Here is a 20,035-nt window from a genome sequence, read left to right as displayed (position 1 = left end):
AATGCCACATTGAGTCAGATCAGCTCCACAGTTTGTTCCTCAGAGTGGCACCAAGGGACCCTTTTGGAAAGATTTAGAGCTTAATTTCTTTGACTCTAGTCTCAGAAAGTTCATGGAGTTCCACAAGCATTTTTTATTTTGTTCTTTTTGATTTATTTTGTTCTTATTGATTTATAATGCCTTAAGTACAGGAAAATACTAGAATAATGTGTCTCTTAGCTTCAATATTTTTATTATATATATATATATTTTTTTCTTTAAAAAGGTTTTTTTTAGTGGATCTTTCTTTTTTTCTTTTTCTTTTACTTTTTAAAAATTTATTTAAATTCAATTAATTAACATATAATGTATTATTAGTTTCAGAGGTAGAGGTCAGTGATTCATCAGTCTTATATAACACTCAGTGCTCATTACATCCCACGCCCTCCTTAATGTCCATCCCCCAGTTACTCCATTCCCCGCCCCTCCAGCAGCCCTCAGTTTGTTTCCTATGATTAAGAGTCTCTTAATCCTATGAGAGTCCTATGGTTTGTCTCCCTCTCTGATTTCATTTTATTTTTTCCTCTCCTCCCCTATGATCCTCTGTTTTGTTTCTTAAATTCCACATATGAGTGAGATCATATGATAATTGTCTTTCTCTGATTGACTTATTTCTTTTAGCATAATACCCTCTGGTTCCATCCACGTCATTGCAAATAGTAAGATTTCATTTTTTTGATGGCTGAGTAGTATTCCATTGTATATATATACATATCACATACTAGGTCACAAATCAGGTCTCAACTGGTACCAAAAGATTGGGATCATTCCCTGCATATTTTCAGACCACAGTGCTTTGAAACTTGAACTGAATCACAAGAGGAAATTTGGACATAACTCAAATACATGGAGGCTAAAGAGCATCCTACTAAAGAATGAATGGGTCAACCAGGAAACTAAAGAAGAATTTAAAAAATTCATGGAAACAAATGAAAATGAAAACACAAATGTTCAAAACCTTTGGGATGCAGCAAAGGCGGTCCTAGCTTTAATATTTTTAAATGTTAAACTCTTAAATTTAAGCTTTTAAAAAATTTAATATTTGATGATAATTGCTTCAGATGTCGTTTTCAAACTTTAAGGCAAAATGTGGAAATATCATTGATATTCTTGGTTACTGCTCCTCCAGAGGAAATCATCATCCCAAAGTTCATGTTGATCATGTCCATGTGTGTTTTTCTAGCTTAAAAGAAAGCGTAAATCTTCTACCTAGTAATATAGTCTAAAAACCTGAACTACTTACAGGTACAGACACGACCTAAGCTACTTCTTAAGTTGTGCAAAAAGTAAATCCAGACATAAAGGGACGAGTGGTTAAGTTATTTCATCTTTCCACAGATTAACTTTTCTCCTGGGATAATGATCTTTGTCCTCTCCACCCAACTTGGGTGGGATGAAAACAAGCGTAATAATGAGAACGAGTGTTCTTTGGAAAAAGATAACATGCAAGGTTCTAGCACTTTTATTAATGAATTCCTTATGTGTCTTACTCCCTTCACAAAGTACTAGTTTATTTTATTTGTCCTCAGACAAAGTTGAGGGAGTGGCTCCATTCCTACTGAGTAAGAGCTTTCTTTCCTAGTTTGATTTCAGAAACTCCCGTTACGACCCTTCTCAGCCTTTGTCTTCCCAGACAAAGAAGTAGAATAGTTTTCTTCTTTCCCCCGAAGAAAAGCGTTCTATTACAATCTTGGTCATTGTTCTTCAGCCTCTTCTCAGTCTGTTGTATCTTTCTGGTGCTACAGTGGCCAAAACCGCCTGCGGTATGACAGGGCAAATAGTTCTGCGATTCCATCCTATTCAAGCATTTGGCAAGCATGAGAACATGTAAGTAAACAAAACAAAACAAAACAAAGCAAAGCAAAACCCAACCTTATCAAAACCGCAATGAGCTCCCAGCTCATACCCGTTAGGATGGGTATTATAAAAACAAAACGCCAGGAAAATAACACGTGTTGGCAAGGATGTGGAGAAACTGGAGCCCTTGTGCACTGTTGGGGGGAATGTAAAATGGTGCAGTTGTTATGGAAAACAAGATGGAGGCCCCTCAAAAAATGAAAAATAGAGTTATCAAATGATCCAGCAAATCCATTTCTGGGTATTTATTCCAAAGCATCGAAAGCAGGGTCTTAAGGAAGTATTTAAATACCTATGGTTATAGTAGCATTACTTACATAGATTTACAATAATCAAAAAGTGGAAGCAACCCAAACTTCTATTAACAGATGAATGGATAAACAAAATGTGGTATATACCTACAATGATTATTATTCAGCCTTCAAAAGGAAGGAAATTCTGATACATGCTACAGCATGGATGAGCCTTGAGGATGGGTATTAGGCTAAGTGAAACAAGTCAGTCACAAAAAGACAAATACTTTGTCTTTGCCGTAAGTGGTATAATTCCACTTATATGACGTACCTACAACAGTCAGATTCATAGAGGCAGTAGAATGATGGTTACCAGGGACTGAGGTTATGGAGAGTTATCGTTTAATGAATACAGAGTTTTAATTTTGTAAGATGAAGTGTTCTGGAAAACGGTTGCAAAACAATGTGAATGTACTTAAAACTACTGACTTGCACACTTAAAAATGGTTTAAAGATGGTTAAAATAAAGAAACAAAAAAAACCCAACTGAAGTCTAGAGCAGTTCGGCTCAAGAAGGATTATGAGAACATTACAGAAGGCTAGGTAAAAGTCTCCATCAGACAGTGTCCACTACCAAGAGCACAATTGTTTGGGCAGAAGAAGGAGGTCTTTTCTAAAGTATTTACCCCATGGTTCACTGTGGTTCATCACTGTGTTCTGCCAATGAGATAATAAGACCCATCTTATGCTTCTATTCTCTTTCTTTCAGAACCTAGAACATTACTATGCATTTATGGTTTGCTTTTAGGAAGGCCTCAATAAATATGTGTTGGAGGACTGATGGAAAGCATCATGGTTAAATGTTAGCTGTGGAGACCTAGTCCTAACACGGGTCCTAGTTTCACCATTGACTAGTTCATCACCACCTACGTGACTTCTCTAAGCCTCATTTTACTTCTGTAGAAATTAAAGAGAGTAAGAGCATCTACTTCATAGAGTTATTGGGAAGATTAAATGAATAAATGCTTAGCATCGTGTCTGGCTAGAAAATCAAGGAAGGAGATAGGGGCAAATACATAGGAAACAACTGGGTTGATTGAACCTATGAGCTGTATCCATTATATCCACATGCTTCCCCTTAGTGATTGCTCAGGAAATATTTACTGGATAAATGAAGTAATTATAGGGTGAAACTAAAAGATGAAATTTTGAATTCTGTTAAAAAAATTTGTCAAATGACTCCTTAATTTACTTTAAAGACGAGGGCTATATATTGAAGAGGTAGATTACCACAGATACCTGTATTCACTTCTGAGAATTTTGTTAGCTTTTTCAGGCCCGCATAGGTCCACTTCAAATTTATTTAGCACCTACTATATTCCCGTCATGGTCCCAGTATCAGGAATGCAACATAAATGAAACACTACCTTGCTCTCAGGCCAGTGGAAGAGACAAGTATGGAAGCACATGATGGATTAAGGGCCATGCTGGAGGCATGTCCAAGGTGGTAAAAAGGAAAGTTCTATCTACCCTGCTGGAGGGGAGAATGGTTTTGGTCAAGAAAGACCCCCCCCCCGCCCCCCCAGGACAAGGCATTTGAGCTGGGCCATGAAGAATAGGTAGGGCTTCTCCAGGTGGAGAAAGGGGGAGGGGAAAGACAGAGGAGACAAGATGTACAAAGGCATGAAATATAGGTGAGGGAGATGAAACCACCAGACACCTTTAAGGAAGCATGAGTCATTTCTATGAAGCACTGAGCAAAAGTGGGGGAAAAGGGAATAACCTCATAGAAATAGGCAGGGGCCAGATGGCCCAGAGCTCATTTGCCTACGGAGGAGAGTTGCTTAATCCTCTTGCCGACGGGAAGCCACAGAGTGTTTTAAGCAGAACAGACCTGATCAGACACTTGCATGATAACTCCAGTCATGGAGTGAAGAATAGGCAAGAGGCACCGAGACTATGGGGGACAGGTGGGTCAGTTGACTAATCAGTTAGAGAAAAACTAGAGACAAGAGAATGGTCTGGAGATCTTGGCTGTAATGAAAGGGACAGATACGAGAGATGTTAAGGAAGGTGAATTCAAATGTGTTCACCTCATTTTACTTGCTCCATAGGTAAGTGCAAACTAAAGTACAAGCTACCTGCGTACTAAAGTCGTACCTCCAAGACCTCATCCAGGCATGTTGCCTGAAAATCAATACTCTTCTTTAAAAAGTAAAGGGAGAGACAACAGACTCTGCAAATCAACTTCAACAATTATTACCTGCTGTTGGTTTTTAGTGCATGTGCTTCCAGCTAAACCCAAGGGGTTAACTTTGTTGGGATTCCATGACTTGGTTTCAAACTGGAAATTAAAGTCCCGTTCCATGGAGACCAGGTTCCAGCATGGAGGGTTTTATCCTCAAGAACCCTAGCCTTCGGAGCTCTGTAAGGAAGCCCAGCGTGCTCGGCCAGCACTAAGTCTAAAAGATACCAGGTTGAGTGCGATGGGTAAGCCCAGCTGAGCGATTCCTGAGAGCCAGGAATTTGATTCTAGGAATGAAAACGAGTGCTGGTGACAATTTGTAAGGATGAGCTTTTCTATCTGTCCTAAGGTCCCGTGGAAGATCATAACAGCCAAGACCATAAGAGCTGGGCCATTAAAGAAAGTGAGAAGATAAGAAATGGAATCAGATGGTACAGCAGCTCCGCTGAATTTGGCAGCCTTTCCAAGTGTTCTGGAATGAACCCACGTTAGCTAATTCTTCCAAAAAGCATCATCTCCAAGGTGGTAGTAATGAATTATCACCAGAAGATACATAGAATACTGTAACTTTCAATCACCTAACAATTATCACAAGCTGTGAATATTTCATTCACTTTAATAATAATAACTGTTAAAAGAGAATAATAGTATCTATGGTCATATGCACTGCATAGAATTACAGCTATAAGCTCATACTCTTGGAAACAATTTTGCCCAAATATTTAAAACATTTCTTGATCAAGAGCGTCCAAGGTGCACAATCGAATCCTTGACTTCTATAGTATTCGTGCTTGCTCTTTTTCCTCCTCCTGCTATTATTCTAGGACCCTCCCCAGACTGTTTCAAACACCTAAGACCAGAAAAGTAATGTTGAAACGAAAACCGAATGCCTTATAATCAATACAAGTTCATTTTATAAACTCAGGTTGCTGGTTAAGATCCTCCAGTTAAGGACCAACCCCCCAAATGTTCACTCAGTGTTACTGATCGTGCGGAAGGTCAGCAAATCATTTGAGCAAAAGAGACTAACAAGTGAAAAACCCAGTGTCTCACCCAGCTCCACATCTTGATCATCAGTGAGCACAAGAATAATGTTGGGTCGGATGTTTTTTCGCTCCTGCTGAATCCGTCCTCTGAACCTCTGGGATCTGCCAGTCGAACAGAGGCTCCCCAGCAGCTCCGTGCCCAGGACAGCCAGAACCAGAGCACAGCAAGAATACTTCATTGTGTTTGGTCCAATGTCGCAAGACCGACAGAATGTCTCAGCCTCCTAGTTTCTGCAGGTCTGGGCAGTCGGAGAAAAAGAGAGAGGGAGAGATGAAAATGACATCCAAACCCCAAACACAGTTGCAGAAAAAGGGCTACAACAAAGTGAGATCTGGCACGTGAACTGTTAGAGAGAGGGCTGCCTGCGAGTCAGACGTGGCCAAACCCTCCCAGGCGCTCGGGAGGTTTTTAAGCACCTGATTATTTTGCAAATTCACTTTTGCCCTTTCTTCTCCTTCCAACTTTTCCTATTTCAAAATTCATTGCCAAAACAGAATTTCCAACACAGAGCTCAAACGTAAAAGCCTTCTGACAAGAGCTAATACCTTGAATTAAGTATCCTGGTTGAAGAATCAATTTCTGTACTCAGAGGTATTCAGAACATCGGCAGATGGGGTCCTAGAGGGGGAGAAGAAATACAAAGGAAACGTCAGTCAGGGTTTTGATACAGATTTTGGTCTGAAGTAGTCTCTCAAAACAGCATATATATATATATATATATATATTATACACACACACACACACACACAAAATCCGTATTCCAAAAGGGAGAAACAGGAGAAAATATTCAGAGCTGCTAACAAATGACTCAGAAAATATCTTCATTTCATAATCAGCTCCTTAAAGTGGTGACACGGGTACCATCCTTGCTCACACTCTGCCAGTACTTGAAACATCCCCAAGAAAACTCATGCTTGACCAGGAGGCGCCCGTAGCACCTGTGAAACCACAGTGGGTTTGGAGAGTACTTGCATCTGGGAAGCAGCTGGCGCGAGGGGGCGCGCTGGGGGAGCGTTGATTCACCTGCGTAGATACTGAGTACTTATCAAGCAGAATAAAATGCAACACTGTCATTTGTCATCTGCATTATGTCACTCACTACCCTGCAGAGTTCTTTCTGCTGACAAAGACTTCATAGTAAGCGACTGGGAGGGCAACCTTTCCCAGCCCCCGAAAAGCTCCTAACTGTCCTCCATCAATCACCAGGGGAAGGGGTGCTTCCTCCGGGCGAGGCTTGTCCCTCTGTCCCGCCCGTGTCCTCAGCATGCCAGCGCCTAAGGGGACAGAGCCCTGCTTCAACTGTCAGCACCAGCCTCACTCTCGCCAAGACCTGGCGTGGTGCCGCCAGCGAGAGGTTTTGCCGCAGCACATCTAAACCTGCAAAGCGAAATGATTGATTGGCTCTGAAGCTGGAGGGTAGAGGCTCCCTTTCTACATTAAAAAATAAATAAATAAATAAGATCTGGAGGGGAGTGCTGCAAAATCTTTGCAAATGTGCCCAAGAGGAGACGTCTGAAAGGGTTGGAAGAATGCCCCTTTTACTTTAGAGCACTAACCTGCTGAAAGCGTTTCTCTTGGACTTCTGATCGCAAAGGGCTCATTAAAAAAAAAAAATCTTTCTCTTGGATGTCATGAGGGAATGTCTGTATGGGAATTTAGGCCGCGCTAAAATTAGATAGCGGCCCACTTCGTCAGGCACTCTGTCCCCACACACCTGAGGGTCTGTATTTTGAATTGCAACAATAAACTGGCATCAGATAAACAAGCAGAACGAATCAAGTGGGAGAACTGCAAGTCAGAAGAAAAGGGACTCCATCGCTCATTTCCATGCCTTAAATTCTGGAGGGTGACATGGGGCAGTGGGAGAAGAAAGAAGAAAGACTGTGGACTGTTTACTCCAGCCGCACACATTATTTTGTTTTACACAAACACACACACCCCTATTATTTTAAACTTTATGAGCTGTTTTGTAAACAGTTCTAATGCTTTTCACTCTGCAGCCTGTAATTACTTTGAGAGAGAGAGAGAAAGAGAGGGAGGGAGGGAGGGAGAGGAAGGGAGACACACTCTGTAAGAAATAGATTTTAAACAAAAATCTAGTGCTGTAGGAAGGCAGAGCATCAAACCAACCACCTCCGATGGATCCTGTGGTTCTGCGAAGGTCAATATGCAAGGTTTGGGGGGCGGGTTGTTTTTTGGGGTTTTTTGGTAATAACCCAGGGTTATTTCGGTGATTGCTGTGCTTGCTGAACACTGAAAGCCAGCAATTGTTCTGCGCTGACTGTTTGGTTTCTGTGCATTTGTTTCAAATCGTGAGAAAACTGATACGAGCAAGAAAGACAGGAGAAGGAAAGAAAGAGGTCAAACAATGGCTGTCTCCCGCAGAGCGGCATCAGGCTCAACAGTGACACGCAGACATTTCTCAGAAGCTTGGTGCTTTAAGTAGCAAGAGTTTGCTCACCTCTCAAAGCCTGCAAGGGTGTGTGAAGAGGGAGTGAGCAGGAGTCTCTTGCATCGGCTCTAGTCATGAGCCAGCTTCTCTGCTGACAGTAGCGACCCGGAAAGTTCAAACTCCCGGTGTCGTGCAAACAGTAGCCCCGGCAGTTTAAATAATCAGCCCCACACGAAACTGAAAAAAGTCTTCACAATTAAGATGCTGATAACATTCCCTGGAACCTAATCAACATTACTGGTTATTCTTTTCTTTATCTTATTTACTTCGTCTCTTCCTTTAGGAAAAAGAAAATTAGCCCTAATGGTACCTTGAGTAAACCACATTGAACTACATTGAAAAGCATTTCCTAATGAAGAAAAGGGAGAGCCAAGTAGATGCATTTTTCTTTTTTCCTCTAACGTGACCTTCCTTAGAGAGTTAAAGGTGCAGAAAAAGCCTACATTTTTTTTTTCCTGCCACAGTTTATTATCGATTCAGGGAGTGCATATGTAAACGTGGAGAAATGGGATGGTGTAGAAAACCGGACTTTCAGACAGGTCTGACCAGCAGAAGCATGCTATCTTTACCCCATCTCCCTTCACTAAGACACAAAACACACCACTCTGAAAAACCTGTACCCAGACAATTCCTTATTCAAAAATGACCTTTTAAAACCTGTCATCCTCTCACTGCCTGGTTTCCAGCTCCAGAAGGAAAAGAAGTAAAGAAGAAGACGAAAAAAAAAAATTGACAGACAAATACAGAGCTTGACAAAGGAGACAAGGATGCAATGTTTGAATTGGATACTTTGTGGCGGACGACAAGTGTCCTTAGAGACTAACAATTTGTCTTGAGAAACAGCAGAAAATGGGAGAAATGGTAAAAGGGGGTTTTTCTCACACACGGAAAGTGAGCTCGAGGAACGGGGTTGTATTCATGAATCGGGACCAGAATACAAGTTGCCTTTTCTTCAAGTCTTAAAATGAAAACACTAATTGTAGCTATGGCCAGTTGATGTGGAAAGTTTTTAGGGCTTTGTTTAGGGCAGTCAAGCCAAACTATAAAAAAGTTTTTAGGGCTTTGTTTAGGGCAGTCAAGCCAAACTATAAATGTGACATTAAAAGTTTCAAGTCACATATAAAAGGAAAAAAACAGACCAGGGAGACTTCAAGCCAACTGGATGGAAAAGTCTAGCTCACATTTGCTCAGTGAGCAACACCCCATATGAAATCAAGATGCTTTGTCCACTGCAGTGGTTCTCAAGGTGTAACCCAGGACTTTGGGGAGTCCATGAGGTCAGCACTGCTTTGATAAGAATACTGACACACTCGCTTTTTTCACTTTGTTGACATTTGCACTGGTGGGTAAAATCACTTTTGTCCGAATAAAAGGAGCATCACATACAGTTCAAAAAAAAAAAAAAAAAAAGCCAGTTTCATTCAAGATGAAACAGTAAGATGACTAATTGTATTAAATCCTGACCCTTGAACACACATCTTTTCTTTCTAATTTTGTTATATGAGAGAGGAGGTACATGTAGAGCTCTTTGTTGCCCACGGAGGTCGGATGATAGTCGAGGAACAGCACTTGTGTGACTGAGTCGCAAGCTCCACTAGACACTGCTTTTGGCTCATGGGACATTAGTTTTACTTGAACGAATTATTTGGACTTGGGTATTTGGCAGACATTTCTTAAGGGATAAATGAAATGAGATTGTCATTTCAAGGAAAACAGCTGACAATATTTGTTGTATTTGTTGCCAATGATAGAAATCTAGCTTCCAAGCTAAACTCAGAATTTTGGAAAACTTGTATCTGCACCACGAACTTGACAGCTTCCCAATATGTAAAACCTTTCAATGACATTGATGTTGATATTAACAAATGTTATTCTTTATGTTGAAAAATGAAATGTGTCCACATTTAGCATATTTGCATAATTCAGTGAACCAATATTTCTCAAATGACCAAATAAAATGCTACAGAATCTTACATCAGCAAAAAAAATTTCAAAGTGCAGGATGACCATTGGATTTTAACAGAGTCTGAAAGCTCATTAATGGGGTTTCAGATTACTTACGACAACTAATCTTTACGAAGTCACCACTTGTCAAGTTTTGGCATAGTATCAAAGGAAATCTACAAGTGTTTGAAAAAACCATCAAAATACTTTTCCTTTTCCAACTACTTATCCATATGAGGCTGAATTTGATTACTTTATTCCAACCAAACAATATACTTCAACAGATTAAATGCAGAAATAGAAGAATCCAGCTCTCTTCTATTCAGATAAATATGTGTAAAAATGTAAAACGATGGCGGGGCACCTGGGTGGCTTTAGTTGGTTAAGCATCTACCTTCAGCTCAGGTCATGATCCCGGGGTCCTGGGATGGAGCCCCGCATCAGGCACCTTGCTCAGCTGAGAGCTTGCTTCTCCCTCTCCCTCTGTCCCTCCACCCCTCCCCCCACTTGTGTGCTCTCTCTCTTTCTCTCTGTCAAATAAATAAATGAAATCTTTTTTTTTAGATTTTATTATTATTTATTTATTTGACAGAGAGAGACACACCGAGAGACGGAACACAAGCAGGGGAAGTGGGAGAGGGAGAAGCAGGCTTCCTGCCGAGCAGGGAGCAAGACGCAGAGCTTGATTCCAGGACCCCGGGATCATGACCTGAACCAAAGCAGATGCTTAACAATTGAGCCACACAGGGGTCCCTAAAATCTTTTTAAAAAATGTAAAACAATGCCACTTTAGTTACCAATACGTTTTTGGTTTGGAAAATATAGTTATTTTTCACAAAATGTATCATTTAACATGTAATAGATTATTGTTATTTTCAAAAGAATTTAAAAATATTTTAAAAATCCCTCAGTTGTAATTTCTTTTTTTTTTTAAGATTTTATTTATTTGAGAGAGAGTACTAGAGGGGAGAAGGGCAGAAGGACAAGCAGATGCCCCGCTGAGCAGGGAGCCCCAAGCGGGGCTCAATACCAGGACCCCAAGACCATGACCTGAGCTGAAGTCAAACGCTTGACCTATTGAGCCCCCCAGGCGCCCTCCCCCTGTTGTAATTTCTAATTATCAGTAGCTATAATCTACATAAACAAAAGCTCTTGAGAGTCTTCAGAAATTTTAATAATATGAAAGGATCCTGAGCCCCAGAGGTTTGAGAATTGCTGGCCTAGCGTATACACAACACCATAGTTAAGCCCAGATTTTCACCTTCAAGGCTGTAGATCTGGCCCCATTCACAAACTTACTCACTTTTTTGTCCCTTAAAGCCCTGAAACTGTCCTAAGTTCTAAATGCCTAGTATACATAGATGTCGTTGATGAGTGATGACACCTTGTGTTTTGTTTGTTTGTTTGCTTTTTAATCTGAGGATAACACAGAATTTTACAAATGCATGCCCACACATCTAAAGTATGTTAGAGACAGGATCAGAACAACCCACTCAGCACAGAAATAAACCTCTCAGGGATGGGGCAAAAGAAGTATTTCTAGTACAAAGCAAGGCCACCCTGTAGTTAAGGCAGAGACAAAAAAGGGACACCATAACCAATCAAAACAGCAGGAGACATTAGGCCAGCATTATGCAATTATTCAAAGCTGAATTCAGCCAGAACACACTTAGTTTATCCTAAGAGTGAAGTAAAACAGGATTATAGCAGTGAGAAGCTGATATCCACATCTGGCCCCCTCCACCCACGGCCAATCTACATACTCACATTTCTAAGGGTCTGTTTACATGGCCCCTTTCCCTTAATTTTGGCTTTCAAGTTTCCCATACATTACTTCTTTTCTTTAGGAGAAGTCTTCAGGACATGTTATCTTCTTTATAATATATGGAAATCATGAAGGAGCTAATTTCTTTTAAAAACCCCATAGCTGGCAAAGTTTATCTACCGTTAATCCCCAGAAAGCATATTTCCTGATCTAATTTATTACAACTCCAAGGAGAGGAGATAGACAACAGTCTCCTTCTGGTGCAGTAACATTTTTATACCCTTGTAATAATAAATCTCTTCCAACAGCCAATGACAGCTGAAAAGCGTGCATCTCTGACCTGGAGCACCTTTGGGGAAATACCAGGCTAAATGATGAAATCCTCCTCCCACAACATTTGCTTTCCTTGCCTTTCTTCCTTTCTACTGTTTTTCTTTTTTTTTTTTAAATTTTTTTAAAGATTTTATTTATTTATTTGACAGAGACACAGCGAGAGAGGGAACACAAGCAGGGGGAGCGTGAGAGGGAGAAGCAGGCTTCCCACAGAGCAGGGAGTCCGATGTGGGGCTCGATCCCAGGACCCTGGGATCATGACCTGAGCTGAAGGCAGATGCTTAACGACTGAGCCACCCAGGCGCCCCTCTACTGTTTTTCCCTCCAACATGTGAATCCTGAAATTGAAGGGAACCTTGAGACGTCATCCATTCACAGAATTGTTAGCGTTGGTTGTCCCTGGGGTATGGTGAGGTAGAGGAACAGATTTTGTTTTTCTTTCATTCACGTCTATATTGGATTTTTTTCAATGGTCTGTTGCATTATAAAAATAGAGATAAATAAAAGTTTTTTGCATTTTCCCTCTGTCTTCTCATGAGGAAGAGAATAGATAGAAGGAGCAGTGATAAGCACGAAGTGAGAGGTGATAGCAAGAAATGTACTTTTGAGACTCAGCCCCAGAAAGATAGGAAATAAAACCACATAAAAGTGAGCTTACCAAGGGCATTTTAGAGAATGCCAAAAGTCCAAGACGAAGATTTGTCCATCTTCTTTCAAATAGGAATTAGCAAAACAAAGGAAGACAAAGTGGTCTAAAAATTATGAAAAGAACCAAAAGGATCTAATATTCTTGAAGCAGATGCTGTGAACTGTCTGAAGGGTCTAATAATGGTCACTAGTTGCAGTGCTGGTAGTGAGAACAAAGAGATTATTGGAGTTCTAGAAAAAAAGGAGCATTGGAAATTTCAGTTCAAATGGGCCTGGTGAAAGCAGTATCAGTAAAAAGAATTACAAATGTGGTCTTAGATATCTTAGCTAGGTCTTAAAGTATATGGTTTACTACATGAAATTCTACTAAATTTGCCTTCAGTTTTATGTATTTACAGCTTATTTCTTTATCTTTAAAGATTTTATTTATATTTGAGAGAGAGAGAGAGAGAGAGAAAGAAAGAGCAGGGGGAGGAGCAGAGGGAGAGGGAGATCATCCCCAGCAGACTCTGCTCTGAACGCAGAGCCCAACTTGGGGCTCGATCCCAAGACCCTGAGATCATGACCTGAGCAAACACCAAGAGTCGGATGCTTAACCGGCTGAGCCACCCAGGCGCCCCTATAGCTTATTTATATTTAAGTGTCTTGAGGTATTGCATTAGACAGCAGAAGCAGTTTGTTGCAATAAGAAATAAACCCCAACTATCAATGGCTTAACACAATAAAAGTATATTTGTCATTCATACTACAAATCACGCACAGGGTGGTGGCAGGGAGCTTTGCCCTGCCCAGTCATGCATGGACATAAGCTGGCAGGGCACTGCTGTCCTGTTGCTGCCCTGGACCAAGAGAGGCAGAAAACAAAACTGGAGAATCTTGCAGGAGAGCTTTTCATGGCTCCAACTTGGAAGTGACTCGGATCATACCTAACATTTCATTGGCTGTCATTGTCACACAGCTCCATCCAGCTGCAAGAGGGCTGAAAATTTGGTGGAGCAGATGAAGTGTTTGCTGAGCACTACTGTCTATGCCCCAAGCATCAGGTTCCATCAGCACCTTATGTATTTATTTTGTTTTCTCTCTCCAGACACACACACAGGTGTGTGCATGTGCGTACTTAAGATACACGTCTAAATATATTTAGACACATATTTCAAGTAATGAAGAAACATAGTCTTTGTAACTTAAAGTTCAACCATTCCTAGGTGCTAAAAACGTTCCTTTTAACAGATTTATAGATTTCTGGGGGGACATGTTTCGTTTTAGTTTGTTTCCCTGGTGTACATAATCTGCCATAATATGAATTTATTTTAAAGTTCCACAATTCTGCAATACATTTAAGTTGAAGAAAATATATATTTTTAAAGATTTTATTTATTTATTTATTTGACAGAGAGAGAGACAGCACAAGCAGGGGGTCGGGCGGAGGGAGAGGAAGAAGCAGGCTCCCTCGCTGAGGGAGCCAGATGTGGGACTCGAACCCAGCGCCCCAGGATCATGACGTGAGCTGAAGGCAGATGCTTAAGAGATCTAGTCACCCAGGCACCCGTGAAGAAAATATTTTTAAAAAACAAATTAGATGCTATATTTATACTTCAAAAGTGTTTCTCCAAATATTTTCTTGTAGTTAAAATCTATGTGAGGAAAGAGGAACACCTGATTTTACAATATTAATTAAGCCACAGTCAAAAGAGTTCCACTGGCCTACTTTCTATGCCATCAAGCTCACCACCAATATAATGCTCTCTAACATTTTCTGAGGGTTTCAATATAGCAGAGTAGACTTACAAGTTCCTTCTGAGGGATCCTGCTGGCCTCACACAGAGTGATGACCAAGAAAGGGAGTCTGGGAAACAGAGTGTGAAAGATGAATTCGCATTTCAAAACAGTGCTAGTTCCTAAAGACTTAGGGGCAAATATGGAGAGTAACTGTCCCTCCCCCGCCCTCCCCTTCCCCACCAAATATATTACTTACAGGAGAACCTCTTAAAAAATCAGACATTCATATTTAAGTCAATTCCTTTGCTCACATTTTCAAGGAATCTATAAATTCAGATTAGTTCATGTATTGATATTTCAAAAATACTCCTTCACAAGTTGTACTGGGAAATACTATTTTGAGATTTCTTTGTATTACTGTCTAACGATGTAATTCCAAGACTTTTAATGACAAAATCATCTTCAACATGTGCTTTATGTGTACCTAAATCCTTACACGATCCTTAAGTTGTCCTTTAGTTGTGCACTTACCTCCGAACACTAACAATCACAGCTGTGTATTTATCAGTTAAAAAAAAGCAACTCTACTTAAGTTTCAAGTGAAATTCATGCCTGTAATCATGGAAAATACTATTACAGGAGAGCACACTGAGTAACTAATAGGCCTGTCTAGGAAAATTAATTTAGTATTCTTAGCCATAATGCATGCATAAAGCATATGCTGAATGCAAATTGTCTATTCTTGTTGACATCCTTCAGATATATGGCATTCTTGTCCAATCAGATTCATCTACCTACCCTCAACTCGTTATCTGGACATAGAGATATTTATCAATGTCTTCAGGTTGATCAGCACGTGAAGAGATACAGGAGATTTTTAATTGACTGACATTTACTAATTCAAACGATGCTGCTTGCATCAAAGGCCTGTAGTAACTCGAAACTTAAAATAGGCCTTCTGTCTTAGTTTGTTGTCTGGACAGAAGCTGAGAAAAAATTGTAGCTAATAAAAACGAATGTTTGGCTTTATTGTTAAAAAGAGTAAACTTTATGACATTTTAAGCTGAAGAATTTATAGAATGAAAATTTTGAGTCATATTATCACCTTAAACTATTATTTGTCCTATTTGTAAGGTAATCATCCTGAAAAGGCTGAGATTAGGATCTCTGTCTGTGGATGTTTGGGGCAAATTTATGTTTTCACGAGAGGTTCTCTATAAACAGACGCTTACAGTTGGACAAGTCCTAGATTTCATCTAGATCGCAATGGTGTTCCACTTCCAGAATTTATTCTCTCACTAACTACTCTACTTTGTCTTAAACCTTCATTTCTCAGCACACACAAGAACAGTACTTGTCACACAAAGGAGCTGATATAATTAAACCAGATGATGTGCTCCACAAGTAAAATCAGCCATTCATGAAAGCTGGTCACCAGAGGCCATTTCAAACAATGCATATTTCAAAGTAATCTAAAGTAATCCCTTCTCTCTACTGATTTGGTTTCCATGAAGTCTTAAGCACATGTGTGCTGCGAAAAGGAGGCTTATTAAAACCTGATGTGATATTAGAGATTATAATGCAACTGATTTTGGGCTGGGCTGATTTTAATAAAGGACTCTTCAAAAAGAAAGCAATTTTCAATTTTATGTGTAAGCTTACTAAAAACATTCTGCATACAAAGGTAGATGGTGTTTACTTATTAATTAAGAAAAAAATAAAGAACGGTCCCTGTTATCTGAATGGCGTTTATATTGATATATAAAGTTGGCATATAAAAGCGGAGGAGAATGTGGAAATTAAGAAACAACACAGAGGAGCATAGGGGAAGGGAAGGAAAAATAAAACAAGGTGAAATCAAAGTGGGAGACAAACCAAAAGAGATTCTTAATCATAGGAAACAAACTGAGGGTTGCTGGAGGGGAGGGGGGATGGGGTAACTGGGGGATGGGCATTAAGGAGGGCACGTGATGTGATGAGCACTGGGTGTTATATACAACTGATGAATCACTGAACTCTACCTCTGAAACTAATAATACACTATATGTTAACTGAATGTAAATAAAATTAAATTTAAAAAAAAGTGGAGGAGAAACAAAGTTTTCACTGATGGACAAATAGGCAAAGCACAGCAAATATTTACGACTGCATAGTGAAGAGCTTGGATTATTTAGAAAATTCATTAAAAAGTTGCGAATCTCTAGTATATCATTCTTCTGGCTCACCATGGTGAAACATGATCAAAATGTGTCCTAGAACAGCATTTGACACCTTAAAAATATTAGCTATCATCGTTAGTAGAACTGGATTCTTACAATTACTTACAATTGCCTATGGCAATTACTCCAGGCCAGACCTGGAGGATCTCTGAGGATTTTATTTGTTTGTTTTTCCTGATCCTTTTTCTATTTTCTAATTGTGCAGTTGACTCTTGAACAACATGGGTACGAACTGCATGGGTCCACTTATACATGGATTTTTAAAAAATAAATACAGTACTGTAAATATTTTCTTTTCCTTATGATTTTCTTAATAACATTTTCTTTTCTCTAGCCTACTTTATTGCAAGAATACAGTGTATAATACATATAACATAAAACGTATGCTTTAATCAACTATATTATCAGTAAGACTTCTGGTCAAAAGTAGGCTATTAGTAGTTACACTCAGATTTTTGACTGCGCAGGAGGTCGGCGGCTCCAACTCCTGTGTTGTTCAAGGGTCAACTGTATTTAGTTTCAATCATGGGTGAAAATATAAAGGATTAGATTTGATATGTTTCTAGTCCCTCCATTTCAGGATCTTCTGCATACAGCTCTAGATTCTTGCAAAGCACATAAAAGAAAACATGCAAATGATCAAGAACTGGTTTATGAAGTTAGCAAAACCCAGCACCCTGACATGGAAAGTGTGCTATTCCTCATTGGAACACTGCTTCACACACCCGATCGTATATGAGAAAGGAGATTAGCAGCTGTGCTTAATGGAGTTAATGTGCAGGATGAAATCTAGAAAATATATTGTAAAAATCTCTTAGCTTGAAGGTTATAGGCTGAATGTTTGTGTACTCCCCTCAAATTCATACGTTGAAATCCTAACCCCTAATGTGGTGATATCGGGAGGTGGGGCCTTTGGGAAGTATTTAGGGCATGAGGGAACCCTCCAATGGGATTAGTATCCTCATAAAAGGGATCCCAGAGAACTCTCCCACCGCCTTCCATGTGAGGACACTGAGGAGACAACTATCTGTGAACCAGGATGTAGGCTCTCACCAGACACCAAATCTGCCAAGCACCCTGATCTTGAACTTCTAGCTTCCAGAATTGTGAAAAATAAATGTTTGTTATTTAAACCCCCCCAGGGTATGGTATTTTTGTTAAAGCAGCTCAGATAGACTAAGACAAAATGGATCTTAAAGCTCACCTACATTAACTTTTAACTAATGAATAAGACTTCTCTAGAGCATCGATGAAAACATGCCCATCTGGGTAACACAGAACTCACTAGGCCATCTGTGTAGTTTAGGGTAGCATTTAAGCTTAGAAAATTCTCCCTTTTATTGAACAAAATCCCATCCTCCTCCCTTTTAAATGTTTATTCATGTTCTAGTCTACTAAGCCACACAAACTAATTCTATATTCTTCTTTATAACAAATGTTTTAATATTTGGAGATGGTTTCCATCTGACCTCTAAATATTCTCCTTTTAAAAAACATATTTGTGTGGTGGAGAGAGATGGGAGAGCAGTGGAAGGGGTTATTTTTGAATTTGGCCATTTCTTGGTTAAGTACTGGATCAAGAGATCCTATAAAGCTGTAGTTGTACAAATAAGAAGCCAGCATATTTAATGCCTTTCTGGCTCAAAGGAATTTTGACTGCTAGACTACTAATCAATGCTTTCCAAATTCACTAAGGAAATTTTCCGTATGTACTACTACTTTCGTGCTTGGACTAAATTAAATTCGGAAATCTTCCAAAATTTGCATAATTAACTTGTTAATCAGTTTTATTGGAGAATAAAGTCAGACAAGAAAGATGAAGATCCAGGCTAAGAGTTATAATCCAAGTACTGGATTTTTTTTCATCCCTTGACAATTTAGTCATTGATTTCTCTCCAGATTTTGATGAAGCATTCCTTCTAAGAAACATCTTCTTAGGGGAACTCTCTTACACTGTTGGTGGGAATGCAAACTGGTGCAGCCACTCCGGAAAACAGTATGGAGGTTCCTGAAAAAGTTAAAAATAGAACCACTCTACAATCCAGCAATTGCACTACTAGGTATTTACCCAAAGGATACAAAAATACAGATTTGAAAGAGTACATGCACCCCGATGCTTATAGCAGCTTTATTAACAATAGCCAAACTACGGAAAGAGTCCAAGTGTCCATCGACTGATGAATGGATAAAGAAGATGTGGTATATGTATACACAATGGAATATTACTCAGCCATCTAAAAGAATGAAATCTTGCCATTTGCAACAACATGGATAGAGCTACAGAGTATTATGCTAAGCAAAACAAGTCAGTCAGAGAAAGACAAATACCATATGATTTCACTCTTATGTGGAATTTAGGAAACAAACCAGATGAACATAAGGAAAGGGGGAAAAAAGAGAAAAGGAAGCAAACCGTAAGAGCCTCTTAATGATAAAGAACAAACTGAGGATTGATGCAGGGAGGTGGGTTGGGGATAGGCTAAATGGGTGATGGGTATTAAGCAGGGCACTTGTTATGATGGGCACTGGGTGTTATATGTAAGTGATGAATCACTAACTTCTACTTCTGAAACCAACATTACACTATATGTTAACTAACTAGAATTTAAATAAAAATCTGGAAGAAAAAAAAATCATCTTCTTTACCACACTTGGTTCCCAGTTTTATTTTTTTATTTTTTTAAAGATTTTATTTATTTATTTGAGAGAGAGAGAATGAGACAGAGAGAGCACATGAGAGGGGGGAGGGTCAGAGGGAGAAGCAGACTCCCTGCCGAGCAGGGAGCCCGATGCGGGACTCGATCCCGGGACTCCAGGATCATGACCTGAGCCGAAGGCAGTCGCTTAACCAACTGAGCCACCCAGGCGCCCGGTTCCCAGTTTTAGAATAGCTGGATACTTTAAAAAAGCCATGCAACAGAAGAACAATTATTCTACCATCACACAAGGGCCCCAAGCTCAAGTACTTAAATCACAAGGTAGAGCAGGGCTTCATCATAATCACCTGGAGGGCTTGCTAATTGTTCCAGCATTCCCAATACAGATATGGGGCCTACAAAGTTGCATTTTTAAGAAGTTCCTAGTGATGCTGATATGGATAGTACTGGTCCAGTACTGTAACCCATTACAACTAGCAAAAGGAAAGGTGCATGGAGCCAAGTCTGGGGAAGGTCTTTCAAGTCTTTTCATGAAGGTTGACCTCTCCAGCTTTTGCACTGGCTAAGGAAGCTGAGCATTCACCAGCCACCCAGGGCTACTGATACTGCCAATTATTTCACAGCTGATAGGACTCCTTTTTTATTTTTTATTTTTTTAAGATTTTATTTATTTATTTGACAGAGAGAGACACAGCGCGAGAGGGAACACAAGCAGGGGGAGTGGGAGAGGGAGAAGCAGGCTTCCCGCGGAGCAGGGAGCCCGATGCAGGGGCTCGATCCGAGGACCCTGGGATCATGACCTGAGCTGAAGGCAGACGCTTAATGACTGAGCCACCTGGGTGGCTCAGTCATTAAGCGTCTGCCTTCAGCTCAGGTC

At 40.0% G+C, this 20,035-nt stretch overlaps 1 protein-coding gene across 8 annotated transcripts in view; it reads right to left on the bottom strand.

Moving 5' to 3' along the window:
* The window catches only part of SULF1 (sulfatase 1), a 176,208-nt gene that overhangs the window by 76,361 nt on the left and 79,812 nt on the right, over nucleotides 1–20,035 (bottom strand). For all 8 annotated transcript variants that reach the window (XM_032421530.1, XM_032421532.1, XM_032421529.1 and 5 more), the window contains 2 exons: nucleotides 5,967–6,039; nucleotides 5,428–5,659 (listed from right to left, as the gene is read on the bottom strand). In XM_032421530.1, coding sequence (XP_032277421.1) covers nucleotides 5,428–5,599 — 172 coding nt within the window. In that variant the 5' untranslated portion in view covers nucleotides 5,600–5,659; nucleotides 5,967–6,039. The remainder of the gene's footprint in view (nucleotides 1–5,427; nucleotides 5,660–5,966; nucleotides 6,040–20,035) is intronic.

The sequence above is a fragment of the Phoca vitulina genome, unplaced genomic scaffold (genome assembly GCF_004348235.1).
Source record: "Phoca vitulina isolate PV1807 unplaced genomic scaffold, GSC_HSeal_1.0 scaffold25, whole genome shotgun sequence".
In the NCBI taxonomy this organism is placed as follows: Eukaryota; Metazoa; Chordata; class Mammalia; order Carnivora; family Phocidae; genus Phoca; species Phoca vitulina.
This window is presented reverse-complemented; position numbering and strand designations above follow the sequence as displayed.